Raw genomic sequence first — 24,493 nt, forward strand, 5'->3', positions numbered from 1 at the left:
AATATTTCCAGTGCTTTTTAAAAAAAGTTTGAAAGCATCTAATTCTAACTTAGTCCTTCCCTCATGGGTAAGGGGGATGGAGCCCAGAGAGATGAATTCCTTGTATTATTATTTTTGTGGTGTTGTTGGAACATGACATTTAGGTTCACTTCATAGAATCAAGGAAGGTTATTTTCACCTCCCACGTCATCAAGGCAGAGCTGTTCCTGGAGGGACTAGAATTCGTGGAACCTGAGAAGAAAGAGAGGAGGATGACTCTATAGGTGGTGAATATATGGTTGGTTACTATGAGGATACATTGTTTATTTGCTTTATCAATGACTACTTTTATATAATTTTACATTCATTTATTCCCCCCGAATATGATTTACTACATACATAGCGAACATAAATTATTTTATGACCTTGGTAAAGTTTAAGTACACATTAATTTGTAATTCAGGAAAAAAATATCTTTAGACCTTTAGAAAGTATGACCATAGAGGTTGTGACAAGTAGGTTATACAGACTGCAGGCCAAATAAGGCTAAGGGGAATATATATATATATATATATATATATATATATATATATATATATTCCACATTCAAAGGCTATTAAATCGTACTGTTTACCTATATATTCAGAAAAAAAATCACTCTACTTAGTGGTAAACAACCTGCTTCCCTATTTATAATGGTCTGGCCCTCTAGCAACTTCAGCACAAAATTATAGCTAATTTGCCTACAAACGTCAGGTGGTCATAATAATCTGGCCACTCAGTGTGTGTGTGTGTGTGTGTGTGTGTGTGTGTGTGTGTGTGTGTGTATGGCTAATATGCAAAGTGTCCCCTCGGGAGTTCGACCGGGAGAATGGGAGTTTGATCACTCACTATGATGTGCACTAACCACCAGAGGGCAGCACAGAACATGGTGGGCAACCAGTGGTGGTGGAAGGGCACTGATAGAGAGAGAGAAGGAGGAGGCGAGGAGGTGGGGAGGCGGGGAACCTGATCGGCCCTGATTGCCGACCAGGCCTAGGGACCCTACCCATGAACAAATTTTGAGCACCCAGCCTCTAGTTTACTTAATAAAAATGAAGGATTAAAAACAACAACAACAAAAAACACAGTTGAGTGGAGGGAGGGTAGAATAGAAAATTAATCAAATATGGATAATATGGTCTTTTTTATTTTTGTAAAATAAATCTTTATTGTTGAAAGTATTACATATGTCCCTTATTTTCCCCCATTGCCCTCTCCAACCCTACTTCCCCCCCCCCCCCCCCCCCCCCCCGCCAAGCCCTCACGACTCTACTGTCTGTGTCCATGGGTTATGCACATGAGTTCATTGTTGACCGCTCCCTCCCTCCCTCCATCCTCTGCATTCCCTCTAAGATTTTACAGTCGGATCAATGTCTCCATGTCTCTGGGTCTGTTTTTGTTCATTAGTTTATGTTTTTCATTAAATTCCACATATGAGTGAGATCATGTGATAGTTATCTTTCTCTGACTGACTTTACTTAGCATAATGCTTTCTAGTTCCATTCATGCTGTTGCAAATGGTAAGAGTTTTCTTTTTTTACAGCTGCGTGGTATTCCACTGTGTAGATGTACCACAGCTTTATAATCCACTCATCTGTTAATGGGCACTTAGGCTGTTCCCAAATCTTAGCTATTGTAAATTGTGCTGCTATGCACATAGTGCTGCATATATTCTTTCTGATGGATGTTTCTGATTTCTTGGGATATATTCCTAGAAGTGGGATCACTGGGTCAAATGGGAGTTCCATTTTTAATTTTTTGAGCAAACTCCATACTATTTTCCACAGTGGCTGCACCAGTCTGCATTCCCACCAGCAGTGTATGGTTCCCTCAACTCCACATCTTTGCAAACATTTGTCATTTGTTGATTTGTTGATGATAGCCATTCTGACAGGTGTGAGGTGGTATCTCATTGTCATTTTGATTTGTATCTCTCAGATGATTTGTGACTTTGAGCATTTTTTCATGTCTCTTGGCCTTTTGTTTGTCCATTTTGGAGAAGTGTCTGTTTAGGTCCTTTGCCCATTTTTTAATTGGGTTGTTTGTCTTCCTTTTGTTAAGGTGTATGAGTTCCCTGTAAATTTTGGAGGTTAACTTCTTATTGGATGTATCGTTAGCAAATATGTTCTCCCATGCAGTGGATTCTTGTTATTTTTTGATGGTTTGTTTTGCTGTGCAGAAGCTTTTTATTTGGTCTTAAGAAGGCAGTGTATTATGGCAACATGGGAGAAGTAATGGGTAAGGATGATGCTCTTAGCAATGATAATTTATTTGGATGAACCCATAGAAGCTTAACACACAGATCCTAGTAACTTCTTTGAGATTCTTTGCATGAGAAAACTTTATGGGCCCATGTAGTGGTCTAGATTAAAAAAAAAACAAAAACAAGAACTAACAATTACCACAGTCAGGGACCACTAAGATACCCAGTGTTATTGTTTGGGGCAATAATATTGCTAGACGCATTGGAAAGTCTCCTACAGCAAAGGGAGGAAGGGCAGTTCCTCTCCACCTTGAGCAGCACTAGGAGAGATTGCTGGGTTTCCGTTGGACCTGCCGGCTTTATCTGTACAGCGCAAGCTGAGGTGTGGATGGGCGATAGCCAGGCTCATAGAGCAGGCCAGATAGCCCAGCTGAGTAGTCCTGCCGCCTCCACCCCCTCTGCCGGAGATGCTACTTCCACATTATCTAAACAGTTGACCAAATAGCCAGATTCATTCTGAAATTCTTAGAGCAAGTCTTTCGTGTATAAGTAGGTTTCTCTTATTTTCTTCTTTTCCTTTCCCCTTTCTTCCTTTCTTCCTTCCTTTCTTCCTTCCTTCCTTCCTTCCTTCCTTCCTTCCTTCCTTCCTTCCTTCCTTCCTTTCTCTCTTTCTTTCTTTCCTCCTTTCCTTATTTCTTTCTTTTTTAGAATTATAATCACCTCCATGCTGGGTCCAGGGAGGCAGCTCATGATGTGGGCCAAAGTGTCGCCTTATTAATTCAGAGTTTTTCCAGAACAATTGACCTATTTCTTGCTTCCCTCCTGGGGCAGGACCTGGAATAATGCATCTTTTCTTTCCTATTAAATACATATGAGTTAATAGCCATCTCTGAAGTAGATATTCACACACACACACACACACACACACACACACACATACACACACACATACACACACACACACTAAGGAAATTAAACCATTTTTCCTAGTTTCGTTCCCTTTACTTCCTCTTTCTACCTCTCCGCCATTCTCTCTCTCTCTCTCTCTCTCTCTCTCTCTCTCTCTCTCTCTCTCTCCCCTCACCCAAGGATATGTTTATTGATTTTAGAGAGAGAAGAAGAGAGAGAAAAACATCAATATGAAAGAAATATAGATCAGTTGCCTCCCATGTGCACCCTGACCAGGGATCAAACCCAAAACCTAGGGTACCAGTCTGTACCCTGACTGGAAATCAAACCTACTGCCTTTCAGTGTATGGGATGATACGCTAACCAACTGAGCCACACCGGCCAGGGCAAAGTGCTATCTTAATTTGACATGTTGCCTCTGTCGGGTAAAAGCTACTTTCTACTTTTTTTTCCTTTGAAATTTGGGAATTATTTAGAAATCATCCTGAAGGCTTGGTCTGGGGAGTGTAAACTAAGATTGTGTAACTGAGGGGTTCAGAGTATTCCAATTAGACTCTCATGTCTCACAAAGTACATATTTAGGTCAAGTATCAACCCAGCCTGCCACTAGACAAAATAAATATTAAGGTCAGAATCTAAAGAAAAAGTAAAAACAGATTCAAAGTATTATGAGGATATATTTATGTCATATAATATCTAAAATCCATTTGCTATAGAAATTGTTAGAATAATTAGTTAAGAATTTTAAAAAATAATTAAAGTCTTTTCTAATACTATATATAAAATTAATTTCAGATGTATTGCAAAGTCAAATGAAGAAACTAAACACATAAAAGTATAATAAGTACATTTAAATGAATATATAATCTGGATATGGGTTTCTCCCAAGTATACACCAAAGATAGAAATAAAATAATTTTTTAAAGGATTGCACATAAAAATGTTAAGTGCCAAAAATTCTCACAAACAACACTGAATGGCAAACTAAATGAGAGGGTATTTACAACATAGATGATTGTACTAAATACAATTCAAATAAAAATAGCTCTCCCAAATCTATACTAAAAAATTCAATGGAAATTTTTTTCAAAACAATGTTATCAGTTAGTTCACACAGAAAAGATAGTGATAGTCAATTAATCCATGAAAACATCTTTGATTAATACAATGAGATACCTTTATTACTTATTAAATTAGAAAAGCTTTTTTCTTCTTTAACAGCATCATCTGGTAATAGGGTAAAGCGAAATGGCATATAGTAGGAATACAAAATGACGCAAGAAATGAAATGTACAGCAAAAGGGGGTTGGTTAAAAAGATGTTTGAACAGGATGAAATACTTGGTAGTCATTAAAAATGAGGGTCTATAAATACACACCCACACAAAAAGTTATAATATGTTGCCGATAAAAAAAGCAAGGTACAACACAGTCGTAAAATGTGGTCTCAATTCTGCACATCATATCCTTGCTTGTTTCTATTTCTGAAATCTACATTTCCCTCACAATTTCCTGGGATGTTTGTTAAAATATATGTTCAATACGCCCTAGATGGGCTGGACTGTGGTCTCCAGGAAAGGGACCAAACGATGGTGGTGGTTTTCGGGGCCCAGGTGACTCTCAGGCAAACTGGGAAATACTGATCCAATCAACCTCATCTACTCTATCTCTTGGGTTTCTATTGAAACTGAGGTCGAGAGCTCCTGGACCTGTCTGAAGTAACAGCTATGTAGGAGCAGAGTGAGGTCTAGAACTACACGTGCTGTGTTCCCGATGAGCCATCCCCTTTTAGAGAACGAAGCTTATTCAGACCAGTAACCTTAAATTAAATTCCATCAACCTACAGCTTCGGTTAGACAGGTAACAGGACTTCTCTCCAACGCCACTGTTTCACATTCAGTAATGATCTTTCTCTGTGGATGGCAAACGGAAAGTTTTCCATTTCCATGGTTCCCTAGCAATGTGACATTTTCAAACAGTAGCACAAACTCTTTAAATAGAAAAGATCCATTTCCACTCTATCGTGACTCAGTAACAGCCACAGGATTCCTCTCAAACTTTCCTAAAAATGTCATCTTTGGGCTGGACTCAAGAGGAACATTTCAGCCAAGAAGACGCATTTTCCACTCTGTCAGGAATGAGCGAGCATGGGTTTGGAACATAAAGTGTTTTGCAATCCTCAGAAAAGCAATACTTCTCACCAAAACCATGGCAACAGCTCCGCGATACCGTCAGAGCCTGGGAGCATTCAGAGCCTCCTCCTGCCCAGATACTCGACTGGGCTTATAACCTATGTCACTTACTAACAGTCACCCAGCTGCCAGAAAGAGAATGGTACCCGACATGGCTGTTGCTATGGAGACACTGTGGGCAGTGATGCTGAGCCGAGTGTCCCTTATATTGAGTTACCTACGAGGGAGGTAGCCTGAAGTGTTCCTCGTGCCCCGGTGACTCCTGATTCTTCGTGAAAGGGACCCCCACACACACTTAAATGGGTTCCTTTCAAACACAAGGTATGCCATGGCCAAAGTTACCCTTTCATCATCAAATAGTTCCATTTGGAATTTGCACCCAGAGGCAGCATTTGAGAGTCCAGTGTCATGGGTTTGAAATTCGCTTCCCTCGCTTCTAACTCTAGGGCCTTGTGAGCTATTTACACCCTCTGGGTCTGATGAGCTGTAAGGTGACTAATAGTTCACACACTTTGTGGGACGTGTGAGAGGTTTCAGTGAGATGATTTGTATGAAAACCTGTAACCCAAAGACTGGCACTTTCAACTCCGTCAGTGCCACGGAGACTGAGGGAAGACGTAAAAGACGTGAACCGGAGATGAAAGACGCCATCCGGATGAGTGACCGACTCAGCTTCTTCCATCCGCTCCTGTTTCTGTCCTGCCTTTCCCGCCTCCTCTGCATACCGCGTGTCACTGTGCCCTCAGTGCCTCTTCCTACAAGATTGCTACGGGTCCCTCCCCAATTTGCAGCACCTCCCCCCAGGGACAGAAGTCCTGGCCGTGGCTAATGGTTAAGGCAGCAGTGGCTTTTTAAGTTACACGTTGCTACTCCCTCTGCAGCCCCTTTTCTTTTTCAGATTCTATAACCAGTATCAAACGGGTGGGCTTTCTCCCGAAGCAACCATTATCGATATAAAACAGAAAGGGATTTGTTAGCCTTGCATAATTTGGAAAGTGGTTCCCAATAATCCTGCGAAATGGTTACTGTGATTTATGATTAATAGTAACATTACTCTGCACAGACAAGAAGGCTAGGACTATAGACATGGTGGCTTGCAAAGGTTATACAGCTTGAAGTCAAAGTTGAGTCTACGCTGTCCATCCCCAGCACCTTCACCTCATTAAGCTGCTTTCCTTCTGCCTCAGGAGGGTCTGCCACCCCCTCGGGCATGTGGCAGAGGGGCTGTCTGTGTGGTAAGGAAATGGGACAATGTCCATCAATCCTGATATCTGCCCCCTCCTCAACCTGAAACTCTAGAGACTCGCACAGTTGCCCCTGGTACTTCGGTGGCTCTTCCTCTCCTGGGCACCAGCAAGTGGCACGTTCCAGTTGCAACCCAGTGATGTAGACATTCTAACGCCCATTCTTGAGTTGGGCACCCAGTGCCAGCCCCGGCTGCATGCAGGGAACCTGTTCATGGCCCTTCAGTATAGTTGATCCAGAAGTTTCTATTTACTCTTTAATAATCAGTAAGCAGGGGGCTGCTTCTCTGACTTAATGGGGTTTATACTTATGATTGTTAAAGGAACATATCCCCTCTTCTTATGGGAGGTAGTGCTTGGGGTGGTGGTGGAACTTGCTCTGCTGGCCCTGAGTTCCTTTGAGGGGTGGTAGGCGGGGGTGGCAGGCTGGAGTAGTCAAGAAGCATCTATAGAACCCTAGCCAGTTTGGCTCAATGGGTAGAGCATTGGCCCGCAGACTGAATGGTCCCCGGTTCGATTCCAGTCAAGGGCACATGCCCGGGTTGCAGGCTTGATCCCCAGGAGGGGGCATGCAGGAGGCAGCCAATCAATGATTATCTCTCATAATTGATATTTCTATCTTTCTCTCCCTTTCTCTTCCTCTCTGAAATCAATAAAAATATATTTTTAAAAAAACAAGAAGCATCTATAAAAAAGGCTAATATGAGATTCTGTCTACCAGACATGAAAATCTATCACGAGTCTAGAATAACTGAGCTAATGTAGTACTGAGCAAGGGTAGCCAGGCCAGTGAGAAAATCAGAATCCTGAGGAAAGAGGCAACTCGAACACAAACATATGACTTAAAACTCTGACAAAAGAATGGAAAGATAGATTAGAAAAAAAAGTCTTGGTTCTAGAAGCTAACAAAGATTGACACCCAAATGTCAGGTCCATGAAGGAACATATTGGGATGACGTGGAAAAGGCACCAAGCACTCACGTTCCTTCCCTGCCCAGAGATGACCAGATGGCCTCGAGGGAAGTGAAGCGAAAGCTCCAGGAACACCTGCCATTTGTAGGTCGTTAGAACTGGGTGGGAGGAAGGCCTGAGCCAAAAAGCAACCCTCTGCTCAGTTATTTTTAGCCACAATGGATCAGTGAAGTTTTGCCAACAGGGTTTGGGGACACAAATGGCCACTGCACTCTGGCCCCTCCCTTAGGCATGCAGCACTGCACTACTAGCAGCCGAGCCACCAGTGGAGAGCAGTGCAGCAGCCTTCAGGCTATGAGATCAGCAAGGCCAAGGGCAGTGGGCAGCCGGCCACTTCACAGTGAGAAGAGAATCAGAACAACCTTGAAGAGAACTGTTTGCCTTCTGACCACAGGCCTTCAATCTGACACTTCAGGTGTGACAATTCCACTTGGAGGAGGGCATCTGTTGGTAATGTTGAGGACTGGGCCAGAATTAACCACAAAGAATGTCCACTGCTGTTTTTCATGCTAAAATATTAGAAACAAACTAAATGTCCAATAATGGGCATTTGGTTTAATAATTGTAAAATAACTAAAAAATAAAATAAAATACTAGGAAGCCACCAAAATAGTATGTTTTGAAAGGTATTGAATCACATGGGAATACGTCTGTGATATATCCCTAATAGTGGAAGCAGTAATGAGGGAAAACTTATATGATTCCATAGAAACATGTAGAGAAAAGGGCCTCAAGTACACAAATCCCAGGTTAATAATAGTTCTCTCTAGTTCAGCAATAAGCATTTTTTCCTGGGAGCTTCTCTGTATTTTGCAATGTTTCACATTGAGTAGGTATTGATTTTACTCTCTGCCCCTTTATTCCTCTGTGTTGCATTCTAAGAGAACAGTTTAGTTCAATATCCTGACTTACTAATTCGTTTTTAACTGTATTAATCCTGATATTCAGCCATTCATTTGACTTTGTTTATTTTAGTGAACTAAGTTTTACTTTGATCTTTTTTCGATGTAGTATCCATCGTAATGTGTGTGAGGTGGTTTGGTTTCTTTTTAGTTAGTCAATTCTCTCTTGCTGTCTCCGAGAAAGACCTGTTGCATTCGTTTACACTTTAACCTTCAAGTCTGGAGCCTTTCATGGTGCTGACATTCCTCCCAGGTTAGGAAATTCTGAATGGTGCCCTCGCAATGTGCCTTGTGGAGACCTGTTAGACTGTGTGATGCACAGGTGAGCCTCGCCTGCAGGGAAAAGACGTGTTGCTGACACTGTGCTTGGATCTGATTCCAGGGGTTGGGAGAGAGGCGCAGGATGACAGTGAAGGATCCTAAACCCTCTTGGTTACTGCCAACAATCTGAGAGCTGATTCCTGCGGTGCCCAAGAGGCCATATGTGCTGCTCCCACCTGATGGTCCCAGGTGGGGAGGGCACAGTAGAGGTTGGCCTCTTGCTTTGGTACCCCAACTAACAGGCCTTTTAGACTGAGCCCCTCACCTGCGCAGGGGTAGAGGTGGAATTTAACCCACTGAGACTCCAAAGCCTATGCTTTCTTTACTGTCTCCTCCTCTTGAAATTATAGGAAAATTCCCAGAGGAATTCGATGGTATTTGTCTTCCACGTGGCACAGTAGGGACAGAAGGGCACATGGTGCTGTAAAAATAGCACTCACTTCAGAGAGGAGATGAGTGTTCTCACCTTAGGTCAGTGGTCGGCAAACTCATTAGTCAACAGAGCCAAATATCAACAGTACAACAATTGAAATTTCTTTTGAGAGCCAAATTTTTTAAACTTAAACTATATAGCTAGGTACATTGTTATTAACTTAATTAGGGTCCTCCTAAGACTTAGGAAGAGCCACACTCAAGGGGCCAAAGAGCCGCATGTGGCTTCCGAGCCACAGTTTGCCGACCACTAGGTGGTTGCCCACTTATGGGAAGGCCCTGCAGCCCTCTCAGCGGCTCTTGCCCTTCTCTCTGATGGGCCTTACACATTTCCACAACTGTTCTAGAAACAGAGAGAAGAGCTATGCAAGACAGGAGAGCTGTGATGTACATACAAGTGGTTATTGGCCCAACTCACACACTAACGCTTCTTTTCTAAGTTTTGCAGTTACGACTTCAGCAGAGAAGGGCCCAGGAGCAACTGGCTAGCCAGGGCTTCATACCACGTGAGTAGCCGCGTCCCGGGGGTACTGATGTACTTACTACCAGGGGACCACGGGATGTGGGAGCTGGAAAGCACCTCAGAGGCATGTAGTCTAAGCCCATGGATCTTTGTAGAATCTGAATCATCAGAAATACAGACTTTGGATGCTTTGCCCCAAATGCTACTCACCCACAAGGTGGGTAGTTCCCTAAAATGTTATGGTGGTGGTTTTGGTTTTAGGGTAAACACAATTCACTAAGGGCATCCCTCACCCTTTTCTTACTTTTAAAAGGGGTATGATCACTATTCTCCCAGAAGCATTAATTACATCATCTTTTTCTCACCTCTTCGGGTTCACGTCTGTTTGGGATACATTTATCCACAATTAATTGAATATTGTCAAGAGCTTTCTTTCTGAATTACTGAGTAGCCATACCCGTCTAGCATAAGTAGTATAATATTGAATTGTTGGCCATGATTTAGGTCAAAGAAAAAGGATTTTCATCTCTTAGAAAACATAGTTGAAATTTTCTACCAATGTTGCAATTAGAGCCAATTTTGGTTTTCTATAGAAATGGCAGAAAGGGTGCCCTGGATGAAGGAAATCACAGTTTAAGCTTCTTTAGGTCATAGTTTCTAACTTCCTGCCCCAACGAATTTAAAAATTGAGATTTATAACCACTCTTGCAGAAACCCAGGCCCCAGCATGACTAGTACTTCAGAGCTGAGTTGAGAATTGTGGAAGTTTGTCCTGAATGAAGTGAGCGGCAGTCAGTAGTACCACAGCCCTATGATGAAGGTCTGCAATGTGCAAGTATATTTCTGTGATTCAGAGCCAAACAGAACTAAGAGTTTCCCAGGCCTTTTCCTTTGTGTTTCAAACGTAGCTCTTTGTTGATGGCTAAACCCCACCAACAGTACACAGCAGGTGAGCTTATCGTAGAACAAGATTTTTAGAAGTTTTCTGAACACAAAAGAAACAGCTCGGCCTCCCATTTAAAAGCTGCTTGCACAACATGGACAATTGTGATGAGAAACTGAAGGAGCAAATCTGAGTGTGGCCTGTGCGTTGGCCAGACCGCCTGTGGGCCTGCTCAAGACAGGAGAGACCAAAGGCCTGTGGACTTTAGGTCAGAGCCATGGAATCCAGCGTCACTCACAGCTGACTAGACCTGTCTTTCCAGGAATCCTGCCTCTAATGTATAGAAGCTCATGTGTTTCACATTATCTCAAAGAATTATTCCCTAAGACTGTAAACAAGTGTAGGTCCCCCAGGACCCTTTCAGCGGACCACAGGCTACATATAGCAGGGGCCCTTGCGTCTAAGAGGAGCCACCGATTTGAATCATGTTGAAGTAATCTTCCCCTCACGGGAGTGGAGGGACCCCGCACCATTGGTCAGCTCCAGCTGTCCACAGTGACTGATAGAGCCACCCATGTGCTGAACCCTGAGCCAGGGTCTCACAGCTCGCCTTTGGATGAGAACAAACTCTCTTTTTTTGTATTTTTAGTTTAATAGGATTAAATATCTGGGAATCAATAAAAACCCTATATTACATTTTTTTAAATTTTATTTTTCTTTTTTAAAAATATTTTATTGATATTTTTATAGAGAAGAAGGGAGAGGGATAGAGAGTTAGAAACATCGATGAGAGAGATCGATCAGCTGCCTCCTGCATGCCCCCTACTGGGGATGTGCCCGCAACCAAGGTACATGCCCTTGACCAGAATCTAACCTGGGACCCTTCAGTCTGCAGGCTGATGCTCTATCCACTGAACCAAACCGGTTTGGCATCTATATTACATTTTTAAATACTGCCTCTATGTAAATTGGGAAGAGCAAATGTCATTACTGTAGTAGGGTCCAGTGGGGATGGATAGAGCATATTGTCCTCCAGGATGTCCAGAATCAGATAGTGTACAAATTTAGGAAATGCTGTGTGACAGAAATATTGCGCCCATAGTCCATCGCATCGTTAAGATAATTACTGGAATGTGTCCTATGAGTAAAGAAATGGTTTTCTTTTTAATTCAGCAAAATGAGGAAGGTTAATGCAACATCATCATTTTCCTTAGTCTTCAGCCACCTCCTCTCCACCCTGCTTTCCAAGGGTGTGGATTCTCCGTGGACAATGCCCATCCCACAGCAGGCGCATACTGCAGGCCCAGCCCGGAGAAACCATCAGCACTTGGGTCTTCTCAGAAAGCTACCCCAGGCAGGAGGGATCTTCACCTGCCCAGAGATTGGGGAAGGGAGGAGAGGGCCCGCCTCTTCCACCCACCTGGAGATTAAACTGCCACCTAACGCAGTGTGTTTACTCAGGCACCTGAGGGCAGGTGTGTGAGCCACCCGTGGGGTGAAGGAAAGAGGACCCACAGTCCCAGGGGCTTTTCGATCTAATCAAATTCAACACATTTCTAATGAGTCGATGCAGATGCTGTGCCAGGCACACAGGGCACACCAGGGAGCAAGACAGTCCTCAGGGAAACTCAAGATGTTAGGAGAGAGTGAGGAGAAATACACATGGTATAGTTCAAGGTGGAACTCCTTACGCTCACAAGAGGGTTTTTATTTCTCCATTATTTTCTTTGAATTTTGAAACAGAACAAAAAAGTAAAGGTGGGAGGAAAGGGGGAGAATGGAGGGAAGAAAAGCTGATAATCCCTAGAGATTATCTGTTTCTATGATCTCCAATTTTTTTAATTGTGTATGTATGTGCTGGCTGAAACAGCATAGGGGCCTCTGCCCCATTTACTCGGCCGTCCCCTTCCCTTCTAGACACCCTGGTCATCCTCCCCAGAGAGCTGATCCTCTTCAGAACAGTTTAAAACCCCTGACCTAGTCCACATCCCATTGTCTTTAATATTCATAAAACTGAGGTTGAGGAGGCCTAAGAAATTTTTCAAATGTCCCAAAATCCAGTCCCAGAGTGGTTCTAATTTCTGCAAATTTGAATTGTGAGAATTGAAGTGCATGCACAATAAAATTATTAATAAAAATTTTACTTTATCAGTAAAGATTTAAATATTTGCAATCTTCCCCCAATTTTAAAACATCACAAATTGCCTAAGTAGAAAGCTGATGACCAAATGAATTAATCATTCTACATTGTTATTATATGGCACTACTGCTTTTAGCTGCTCAACAGAAACATCTGCTACCCTTTGGCAGAATGAGTCTTGAGTTTGACATTAGGTTACATCTCAAGGGCTTGTCCAGTGGAAGAATGCACCCCTCATATTGTGTACTGTGGCAGAACTGAGGCCAGAACCTGTGTCTTCTGACCCCTACACGAGGCTTTGTTTTCAACTATTCAAAAGGAATCACTTGAGCTTTTAGAGCATTTAAGTGTCTACTATAAAGCAGTTGCATATATATACTATATATCCCCAAAATGTATACACATTTTAACAGCTGGTAGCTCAATTTTGAAAATGAAATGTATTTTAATAAACACTGCCTTTATAATTATTCACAGTGTGTGTATAAATTTGGGGGCAGAGGCTGTATATATGACAAGGACAAACTGGTGGTTTTTGAAATGGCTCCAGGGTCTACATCATCATCTCTGCCTCCCCGTGACCAAGACAGAGTGAAAAATTCCACTGCCTTAGCTGTAGCAGGTCTCACTTCAACTCCATGCCAAACCGACGGTTACATTGTAAGGCTTCTCCCCTACTGGCTCCAATGAACCAGACCATGTGTAATTTTCAGTTGACTAGTGAGACTAGTCCAAATGGATTTAATTTATTTTTCCCTTGTCCTTGGCCATGCGTCTTGCAGGGTTTGAGTTTGCCTAGGAGTACAGAGAGTCCACATCAATTAGAAACAAATCCTCTTGTATGATCCCCCTTAATCACTTCATTAAGCATTTACGTATTTCTTACTTGTGGGCATTATAGGGTTAGGGTTTTCCCTTTCAGGTGCTTTGAATGGATTTAAAGGCATTGCTCCTTGAGTTTCCGTGAAGCAGGGCAGGGTTCTGAGGCCAGCACTGAGCCCCTAGAATAACTTTAAACAGTAGGAAAAGGGTTCTCAGGCCGGGAGCATGGACCTAAGCCAGATCCTAAGATTGCTTTTACATTAAATATTCAGTTGTGGAATTCACACTTTCAGAATAGACATAACATCTTAGTGAAATAATCTTCTTGAAGTTAACTTAGAAATATTTAAGAATTTATTGTTTGGATGTATCTCCAAAATCTTATCTTTGCATCTCAAGATGGAGATTGCAAGTTGCTGACTTTGTCGCTATCAACTAGAACTCACAGGGGATGGCTCCACTGCCCCTCCTGTTCAGGCCCAGGGCTGCAAGAGGACATCAAGGTTCTCTATCTCTTGGCTGTAGGACAGAGCCCACCTCCTTCCCTTGTAGACCTAGGGACCTGTGCATCATCTCTCGTGCACATTGTCTTAGCTACAATTTATTTTTTCCTTGAGCATTGCTTCCTGGGTAGAATCTTGGATGACACAATTTTATTCCAACCATTTCTGAAGCCTTGGTGCAGAAGGGTGATCAGCTATATGGATTAGGTGCTATCAAGGATCAAGACCAAGTCTGTAAATATTTTGACTATCTGCTGTGAGGAAGGCCCTGTGGAGCCCAGAAGAGTCCGACATAAGTTGTGTTTCTAAGTGCTTACAATCTAGAAGGGGCCCCAAATCACCCCTACTTAATTGTCCCCATTAACAATATTGGACAACATTACGTCACTACGTGGGAGTGGGTATCTGGGAGGATTGAAGGAAATCAATTACTTTCTCTTTCTCTTTCCCGCTGCTATAAAAGTGGAGCTAATCTATATGAATCCCGGGGAGAGAGGAGAGAACATTTAGTTGACTGTCCTGGAACACAGAGAAGGAGATGAGAGAACTGAGATGGATGGTGGAGGGCTGGGGCCCAGAGCGGCTGTGACTCTCCACGGAGACTCCGAGCAAGCCGCCGCTGCTCGGAGCGAGATGTCTGGGCAGCTTGGCTCCGTGATCTGGTCAATGTAAATGAATTTAAAGATGCGATGAGCTGTCTATGAATGGTGCTGCCTTTATTTGTTTTGCAGACTAATCCAAGCCACAGCAGCCACATACTTACTGCAAAGCCTTGGTAAATCCCTGAGTTCTGTGATACTCCTCCTGCATAGCAAGAAGGATGACTGGGCAGTCCCTGTGCCCGCACCACATGCAGCTTCCTGATAGTTCTGAGACGTTGAGTGGGCAAAGCCTTTCTTCCTTTTCTCAGTGCATCCATTTGACTTGGCTTATCCCCACGGCACCTACCACACACTGTTGGCTGTTTGAGCAGAACACGGCACAAGGGTTTCAGTCTGTCTGCCTCTTCCCTTCTTTCTAACATCTCAAATGCAGAGATAGGAAAAGGCACCCTGGATTTTCGTGGCCACCCCATTTGGGTAAACAATCCTAAATCCCTTCTGCCCCCCGCCCCCCTTTTCCTTCAATTTTCTGGTTTCTTGATCCTTAGAAATAAGTAAACCAGTAATTACTGGCAAAGTTTGAATTTGTCTTTGTACCCTTCTCCTGACAAATTCCAAAATTTCCACCTATGCTCCTTCAACTTGTCCAGGTGCTCGAGCCAGGTCTTAAGTACAGCCAAGCTACACTGGGAAGACCCCTGAGACTCCCATTTGGGTACTGGATTGGCAATATTGCCAACCTAAAGAGAGCCTATAATTTCCAAAGTGTTATCATCTCTGCATGGCATAGTGATAACACACAGCTACTTGGAATAAAAATACTCATGATCTAATTTGTCTTTAAGAGTGAGGCAAAGAGAACATTACTAAACCCATTTTATAAATGGGAAACTGAGAACACAGGAAGACCATAAACTTGTTCAAAGCCACATCAAAAATAGATGCAAAGCCCCGATAGAGCCTAAATTGATGGTTTCTAATAATTTAGTCATCCAGACTTCTTTAAGCAAACCTATCCCTACCATAGATCAAATGTTTGAATTCATTTCATCTTCCTCCCAAAGAACTCTACATACATGAATTAACCCTTATGTCTGTCTTTGATTAATTACTGTCACATAAACTTACCAACCAATGATTTCCATGAGGACACCCATTACTGAACCAAGTTGCTGTGAGTCTAGGCAGCAGCAGTGAAAAGTGATAGTTCCATTTGCTTGGGCAGGCTTTTCCTCTGGGCAACACACCCTTCTCCTTCAGCTTTCTGAAATATTGACCATCACCCCTAGAAACCATCACTCCCTTCTGAACTCCTAGGGACCCTAGATCAGGACCCACTGCCTTATAAACTCCAGAGCAGCCGTTCTCAATGTGTGCATCGGAATCACCCACAGGGCTTGTTAAAACACAGCCCCCTGCTCCCAAACCTCTGGAATTTGGGGTCCTGAGGTCTCGGGTGGGGCCAAGGATTGGCATTCTTGGCAAGTTTCCAGGTGATGCTGAGAATGCTGGCTGGGGGGCCACACTTTGAGAACCACTTGGAGTTCCAGTTGCTGCCCCAGGTCTCTGGCTCTTTGATTCTGCCTCTTGATCTTTATCAGAAATACGCAAAGAGCTGTGTTCTCTCCCCCTTAGCCGGGGAGTGAGCGGCTGGTGAGAGAAGGCAGGTCCTGCTTCAGGCACAGCTGTCAGAGCTGCCACCAACACCAGGCCCCTCCCCTGTGCTGGCCCCTCTCCTCAATGGATTAAAGTGCCCCAAGATCTATTTTCTGCTTTTACCGGGCCCCCGATGAAGATAGGAGGTTAGAGTGCAGAGCAGGGCTCCAGGAGGCCTGGGATCTTTTCCTGAGAGAGCAGGGTTTATGCACACAGCTGACCCAGGCTAGTTGTAGCCGACTCTGAGGTGAGAATGTGAATTCTCTTGTGAGAAACGATTATCTTCCTCTAGGGGGGAATGTGATGAGTGCATGAGTGAATTTACAAAGAATTTTAATTTGATTGCTTTTTTTAATTTAGAAATTAAAATTCCTCGTCGATCTGAAATGTCAGGGCCCCTTAGATACAAAATGTTGCTGTTTGACACTCCCAGGGTTGGCAGCAGCAGAGTCCTCTGTGTGTTTTCCAAAAACTGAACTTGGGGTGGGGGGTCCATTGTGGCCTCTGCTGGCCCTCAGGGGAGGAGGCTAAACCCACATTCTCTGGAGCCCAGAATAGGCCAGTGTCTGCGGCAGGGCCATGGCAGGGTGGCTGTCCACAGTGTGACCTCAAGCCAATGCATCATGTAGCTTGCCTTGAGCCCTGAGGAGAAGAGCATGTTGTAAAATGCAGTGTGTCGACCCCTTTGGCTTCCTCCTGAGTCCTTGCTGAATGGACTTACCTTCTCTCACCTTGTGTTAGAAGGTTCCAGAAGACTTTTGTGCCCCTGGCAACGGATCTGGACTGTATGAATCATTTCACGGGGGAGCTGTTAACACCAAGAAGTAATGAATTATAGCTTGACAAGCTAAGATACAGGAAACGCAATGTTTCTTAGAACAATGAATAAACTCCCTTAGAATGTGAACAGCCTCAGGGACAAGAGAACCAGATAAATTCCTCCTAAGTCTTAAGCCCAATTACAACCAATCTCAAGATGCAGTCATAGTGTTCCCTTAGGGGTGCTTCTTAAGGAAAAGGAGGTGCTGTTCTTTTCAACCACTTAACCAGGCCACACTGAGATCGATTCCTCTTCTGGGTCAGAAGTGACTAAACCACAACAGTACATAACACCTACTTCGGTGAACACCAGCGTGTAGGATGCAGGTGAAGACCTATCAGTTCAGACTGTGAGATCCACCAGGGTCCACTGGACTCTAAGCAGATGTGTAGGATCTGGTTGCCTAGGGAAATGGGAGTTGCTTTCAGAACTCCATCAATACGAATCGCAGCACATTTCTCCAGATGATGTCTCAGAGCCACTGAGTGGGCACAAAAGGAGGGAAGGGGCAGGGGCATTTGAAATGGCAGGTTTTGCGAAGAAGCCCATTGAAAGAGTGAAAGCAGCCAAGAGAGACTGGTGTTAGAGCAATAGGAAAAGTGATATTCAAGCAACACATTTAATTTTTTTCTATAAGAAGGGAAGCCTCTTAATCTGCTCAAAGTATGAGAAGGGGCTAGTCCAGTATACTTGGCACAAGGCAAACAGCTGGGACTATTCTGCATGTTCCTTTGGATAACATTGTCAATGCTGGAGTGAGACAGCAGGGTTTAGAGAGAGTGTGCTTAGTACCTTTCAAGCAGTGTCCTCAATAGAGGGTAACACAGTCCACCAGCCACCAGGACTCCGAAGAGATGGCTTACTGTCCAGCACACCCTTTTGAAAATTGCTCAAATTTAGTATGCTCTTCCAAGTTTTTTCTGGCCAAAATTTGGGAGAATATGTCATTGCCTGCAGCTTAATGGTGGCCACCTGTGCAAGGAATATTAGAACTGTGAGTCCACTTGTTCAGACTTACACACAAAGATACTCAGTGCAATTCTATAATCTCTGACCAATCTCATCACTTAGCATGAAAAGCGCTGTTTGTAGCTCCTGGTGGAGGTTATTCCAGGGGATTAGAAAAACTAATAAAAGAAAAAATGGAGAATTCTGCCGAATGATGGTCTACTTCTGTGCTGAGTCGAAAGGCCTGGGCAAATCATCAGGAGGGGGAGCCGTGAGATCGTAGGAAAACCAGGGCAAGGTGGAGAGATGGAGGCTGGCGTCCCCTCGGGTCGTCAAGAGCAGCTGTGTGCGGTGACTGGCCTGTGCCACTGCTTGCTAATATCTGACACACCTTGAAAGAAGTCAGGTTGTCAGAGGGCCTAGGCTTCTAGCCCGAACAGTGTGACCCAGGGCAAGTCAACCAATTTCTGTGGGCCTCAGTTTCCCCACTCTGGTCAGGGTTGGAGTTGTGTTTCATTATCTCCAAGATCCCTTCCAGCCCTCAAAGTCTGATTCCGTTCTTCTCAAATCAACACTCTTCGTTGCATGTTCCTACCAACGAGCCACACACCACATCCAAGGTACCCATCCCTTCTTACGATATGGGACCCCTTCCCACAGACCACAGCTTCCGCCCAGTCTTTTGCAGTCAAGGGCAGAACAAAGTCAAAGAGGGTGTTACTTACCCCAGCCTCCTCCTGCCCCTCAAACCAGAGCGTGACTCCTGTCCCCAACTTCCCATAGGCCCCTGTACTTCCTCAGGAACCCGAATGCCCTGTTGCCACCATGTCTCTTCCTGTCGCCTCTGCCTGTGCTGCTCCTACTGTTTTAGGCCGAAATCCCACCTTCCTCTGTGTCCTGTGGCTTTAGGGAAGCTGTGTCCTCAGGCCTTTCCTCCTCCATTGCTTGTGGCCTGTAAGGCGCCCACGTCCATACTGTGCACAGCTCGGCCAGCGCACCAGCCAACCCTGAGAAATGCTCAGAGCCCCTAAGCCGCCCTGCTCACGTCTGCGTCTTTCTGTTTCAGCACTGAGAGGTCCAACTGTGTTCCATGAACAAAGAAAGCATTCGGACAGTGACCAGGTAACTGCCTGCCAACTGCCCTCTTCCTGAACTTAGACTCCAGGGCTGGGTCTCTGAATGCTCAGCCTCGCCTAGAGCAGGTAGAATTTCTCCAAGAAACTCAGCCCGTTTGCCAGCGCCCTGCCCGCATGCCATATGGAATCTTCCTGTTATGAACGGAAAACTGGAAGTGGGGTCAGCTACATCAGCTTTAAAAATGTTACTTTTTAGCTTGAAAAAATGCCCCCAGTCTTTCTGATGTGGGGATCACTGAAAGGCTGCAGCAGAAGTCAGAGACTTTACAGTAGGAGTCAGAGTTGGTTCGCCGTGGCCGTGCCTCTCATTATAGCCCTGTCTCAGCAACAATCAGGTGTTTTTAAGGCAGCTCAGTGGTGAGGTCGGGCTGTGGACACAGACCTTATTTGCAGTTACTTAAGGCAAAGGGCACTGAGTTTATTTCTGTTTCTGGGTTTTGTGGCATTTGGGGGGGAAATTTGTGTATATTCTGCACCTTCATAGCACATCTCTGCCACCTGAACTTATGGATAATGTAAGTACAACTTAGCAAGCGCCAGCGCTCTGCAGGGGAGGAACTGCCGGGAGATGTCTCCTGGCGTCTCTGAGCCTCAGCCTGGCTGCTGGTCTGGGTGGAGAAAGGAGCCGAGCTGTGACCCCTCAAAGGTGCTTGTGACAGGCGGTGGTCCCCACTCTCTGGAGAGGAACCAGGCTTTGTTTGTATTTAAAATCAGAACTCAACTTGTCTTCAGACGCCTCTCAGGGGCCAGATAGGAGATCCAATGTAGTGGGATTAACAACTAAGAGCTAGAAGTCAGAGCCGAGGCCCAGTGTGGCCCTGCCACAGCCCGCGCCACCCCACAGACAGCCTATCACCGAGGGCTCAGCAAATAGTCTGTTCCTAAGTGTCCTTCCAACTCAGGTTGGGCCTCAGAGAGAAGCTGGGTGGCTAACAGGAGGAGGGCATCTGTTGTCATGGGGGTGGACTCAGATTAGGTGCCAACTCTAACCCTGATGAATGTTGTGGCCGGTTTCCAAGGCAGTGGAAGAGTGCAGGGTTCACTATAATAGAAGCAGTGCAGCTTCATTCATATTTATTAACATGTACCTGCCTGGCCTTTCACTGTGTAGCCCTGATGGGGACTCAAGCTTTTTACCTCTTTATCTTTCATCCTGAAATCCATTAAAGAGACTTTTGTAAGTGTTTTTGTGTGAAAACGTAGACCAGGACTATTTGCATGTTCCATGTGTCCTAGAAAGACTGCTCTCCCCTTTAAGGAAGCTCAGGTTTCTTTTGCAGTTAGAACCAGGCGGCGGGGCCCTGTTTGGTGGTGACAGTGTGTTTTGCTTGTGCCTGCAGACAGAAGACGCCCTGCAGCGCAAGGTCAGAAGCAGGCCCGACCGCGCCCACTCAGCTGCTATGCACATACTCCAGGGTAAGGCTGCGCGAAGACCAGATGCCCGCTCAGGGCCGGGCCATTCTGCCAGAGCCCTTTGTCTCTGCACGGTTGCTAAGACCTCGTGGAAAGTGTCCCCTGACATTGGAAACTGATACTTTTGAGAAGTCACCTAGTCACTCTAGGTCAGTGGTTCTCAACCTTGGCTGCACATTAGAATCAGCTGGGAATCTTTTTAAAATCCTGATTTCTGGGCCTCATCCTCTGGAAATTCTGTTTCTTTGTTACTAATGTTGTGGCCCCACCCCATAACAAAGAAACAGAATTTCCGGAGGATGAGGCCCAGAAATCAGGATTTTAAAAAGATTCCCCGCTGATACTAATGTGCAGCCAAGGTTGAGAACCACTGCTCTAGGCCAGTGGTCAGCAAACTCATTAGTCAACAGAGCCAAATATCAACAGTACAACGATTGAAATTTCTTTTGAGAGCCAAATTTTTTAAACTTAAACTATATTGGTAGGTACATTGTTATTAACTTAATTAGGGCACTCCTAAGGCTTAGGAAGAGCCACACTCAAGGGGCCAAAGAGCCGCATGTGGCTTCTGAGCCACAGTTTGCCGACCACAGCTCTAGGCCATTTAAACAATCAAATGGGGACGCCGTATAATGGCTAGGAAGGTCTCACACTTGTGGTCTAATCTTAGCTGTGCCACTTCTGAGTACATAGGGAATGTTAACATACATACATCAAGTTCCTTTACAATGTGTCTACCCTTGAGCCCAGTAGGAAGTTTCTAGTGCAGTTATACCTCAGCAATATTTCAGGTGGGGTTCCAGACCACCACAGTCAAGCAAGTACCACAATAAAGTAAGTGAGTTGTAAGCTTTTTGGTGGTGGAAGGTCTTTCCTTCAATTTGTAAAAATGCAACATCTGTGAAGTTCAATAAGCAAAGCACAATAAAACGTGTATGCCTGTAATTTATCCAGAAAAAATAACCGGACATACAGAGATTGATGTACAATGGTGTTCACTGTGGAATTACTTCAGAGAGTGAGACATGGCAAACGGTGAACTGTATAACAATGAAGGAGGGGCTGAATAAATTACTCATCAGCCATATGATTAAATACCGCGCAGCCACCACAAAGAAGGCTTTAAAAGGATAATGATCTAAGGAGAAAAGGTCTACAAGATGATGTGTAGTGAAAAACAAAAAACAAAACTACATTTGTAATCCAATTCAGGGAAGAAAACCCATATACATGAGCTGTATTTACAGTCAGATACTGTGGTGGGGAAATATAGCCCTAACAATAAATATAAATAATTAAAAATGACACCCAGTTGTTAATCTAAGATTCTAACTGGGGAGTTTCCATCTCTCACATCAAGGGCTTTGCAGGTAGAGCTTCGATGAGCCTGGCCTGCTGCCACAATTAGACATCTCTGCTGGGTGAAGATTGCTAGATCAGACACGGCCTGGCCTAGTAGGATGGAAATAATAGAACAATGGGCTTGAGGCTTGTCTGTAAACATCTCACCTTCTAAATGTGCCAAGTTGAGAGTAAAGTTGTAAAGTCTTAAGGAATCTTAGCTTACAGTTCAGCATTATAGCAACACCTGGCTGGCTAGATCCTCCTCCAAGTTTGTTCACAGAAGTAAGTCAGGGCCTAACTGACAAGGGAACATGGGGTAGCTTAGGGCTCTGTTAGTGACCTTTCTCACCCTCCAAATGATCACAAATTGCTTGTTGGATAAATTCCATTGTCAAGATCTCTCTAAATGTTTAATTAGATAATTGTTTTAAATGAATCTTTTTTCTTTTACAACTGACCTGGACATTTAAATTAACATCACAACTGATAAGTATAAAAGTCTTAAGAATATATAATTATAAGAATAGGTCATGGCCTGACTGGCATGGTTCAGTGGTTGAGCGTTGACCTATAAACCAGGAGGTCACGGTTCAATTCCCAGTCAGGGCACATGCCTGAGTTTTGGGCTTGATCCCCAGTCTGGGGCATGCAAGAGGCGGCCAACCAATGATTCTCTCTCATCATTGATGTTTCTATCTCTCTCTCCCTATCCCTTCCTCTCTGAAATCAATAAATATACATATATTTTTTTAAAAAAGAATAGGTAACATTTTCTGCAGGCTCAGCCTGTACCAGCATACACACAGGATGTGCATCCAGAGGTTGTAGCTTAGGGTCAGTAAGCAATGTAGACCCATGTACTACTTGCTTACAGAATCACCAAACTGCACATTTTTAAAAAAAATTCTTACAAGGCAAGTTTCTCTAACTTTTCTGTGTGCCCGACTCACTATTTGTCTTTCTTTGAAAGTGGCTAGTTTTTGTTGCTAATCCATGTGAAATAATGATAACTGCATTAAAAAATTATTAGGATGGTAGAGCACCAGATGACACAATGTTTGGTTACAAATGCAACAAATCAAAAATAACATGGCATTGGAGAGCTGATCCTTTTCCTTCCCTTCCCCGCTTAGCCTCCACGGCAGAGAGGTCCCTTCCCGCTGCTCAAATGAAGCTGAAAAGAGCCCGACTTGCAGATGATCTCAACGAAAAAATTGCTCTCCGGCCGGGGCCGCTGGAGCTGGTGGAGAAGAACATACTCCCTGTGGATTCTACTGTGAAAGAAGCCATCAAAGGTAGTAGAACGGTCATGCTTTCCCTGTGCCCTAGGATCGGGGGGAGCCGTGGCCCTGACATGCTGGGCCCAGGGTTGAGGGCCATGGGATGCTGTCCAGAATGTTCCCCATAACCAGAGGTGCTGAGAGTGGGGAACAAATTCCCATCCACTCACTTTCCAAGGTGAGGTAGACATAGATGAATGTTGTTCTAGGTGAGCAGGTTGAGAACCTGACATGATGTAATCCTCAAAACATCTTCTCTACAAGGTTCCATCATGGCCATCTTTGGCCTCCTCTTGTAGAGGAAAGTGGACCAGTAGAGTGGGAAGGGCACTGGACCCCAATGAGAAGGCCTCGGTCCTAAGCCCAGTTCGCCTGCTGTGTGTTGGGGTTTCCCTAAGTTACCTCACCTCTCTCAGATGAAGACCACAATTCCCACCCCACTCCTAGGCCCTTGGAGCAAAGTTCAGGTCATAGAAGCATGTGAAAACTCTTTGACAACCCTCACATGTGCCAAAAAAAATTGAAGTGCAAATAACTTAAGGAGGAGACACAAACTCTAATTCTATCATAAACCGTATAAAATCATTTTGTAGATTTTTTTGAACCAGTTAGAGCAAATGGACCCAAATAGCCTGAGGATACTGAACCCATTCATAGAGGTGTTGGGGTGAAACTTGGGAAAACTAGAAGGAAGAAAGGAGCATTTACCATGAAAAGTTAGAGTAATTTACTTTCTTCCAATTATGTCCACCAAGAGCTCTAAGGATTAAATGTTTAATAAGCAATACACATTTAAATGTTTCCACACTTTGTCAAAAGTATGTGTAAAGACATTTTATTAGACATGAAGCCTATTATTACACTTACTAGAGGCCTGGTACACAGGATTCATGCACTGGTGGGAGGCATGGCCTGCGGGATCAGTCCGCTGTGGGAGTGACGCTCATCCCAGTCAGCTGAGTGGCGCTCCCACTGTGGTAGTACACTGACCACCGGGGAAAGCTCCTGCATTGAGCATCTGCCCCCAGGTGGTCAGTGTGTGTCATAGCGACTGGTTGACCAGTCATTCTGGTCATTCTGCCATTCTGGTCATTCTGTTACTCACATTCTAAAATCTTGCTCTCACCCAGCCATTCAAAGGCCACATGAATTTTGTATTTAGAACCTGTAAATACGAAAATATCAACTCTGGGAGAGACAATATGCAAACCTATCAGTGCCCCTAAACATACCATTGCGATTTACCATCATCTATCCTCGCTCCCTTCATGCTAATTATCCTGTGCCT

At 44.2% G+C, this 24,493-nt stretch overlaps 1 protein-coding gene across 1 annotated transcript in view; it reads left to right on the forward strand.

Annotated features, from left to right (window-relative positions):
• MYOCD (myocardin) overlaps positions 1–24,493 on the forward strand; it is an 82,433-nt gene that overhangs the window by 22,044 nt on the left and 35,896 nt on the right. The window contains exons 2-5 of the mRNA XM_036342133.1: positions 9,636–9,701; positions 19,099–19,154; positions 20,509–20,584; positions 23,059–23,220. Of these exons, the coding sequence (XP_036198026.1) occupies positions 9,636–9,701; positions 19,099–19,154; positions 20,509–20,584; positions 23,059–23,220 (360 nt within the window). The remainder of the gene's footprint in view (positions 1–9,635; positions 9,702–19,098; positions 19,155–20,508; positions 20,585–23,058; positions 23,221–24,493) is intronic.

This window comes from Myotis myotis, unplaced genomic scaffold (assembly GCF_014108235.1).
Source record: "Myotis myotis isolate mMyoMyo1 unplaced genomic scaffold, mMyoMyo1.p scaffold_m19_p_17, whole genome shotgun sequence".
In the NCBI taxonomy this organism is placed as follows: Eukaryota; Metazoa; Chordata; class Mammalia; order Chiroptera; family Vespertilionidae; genus Myotis; species Myotis myotis.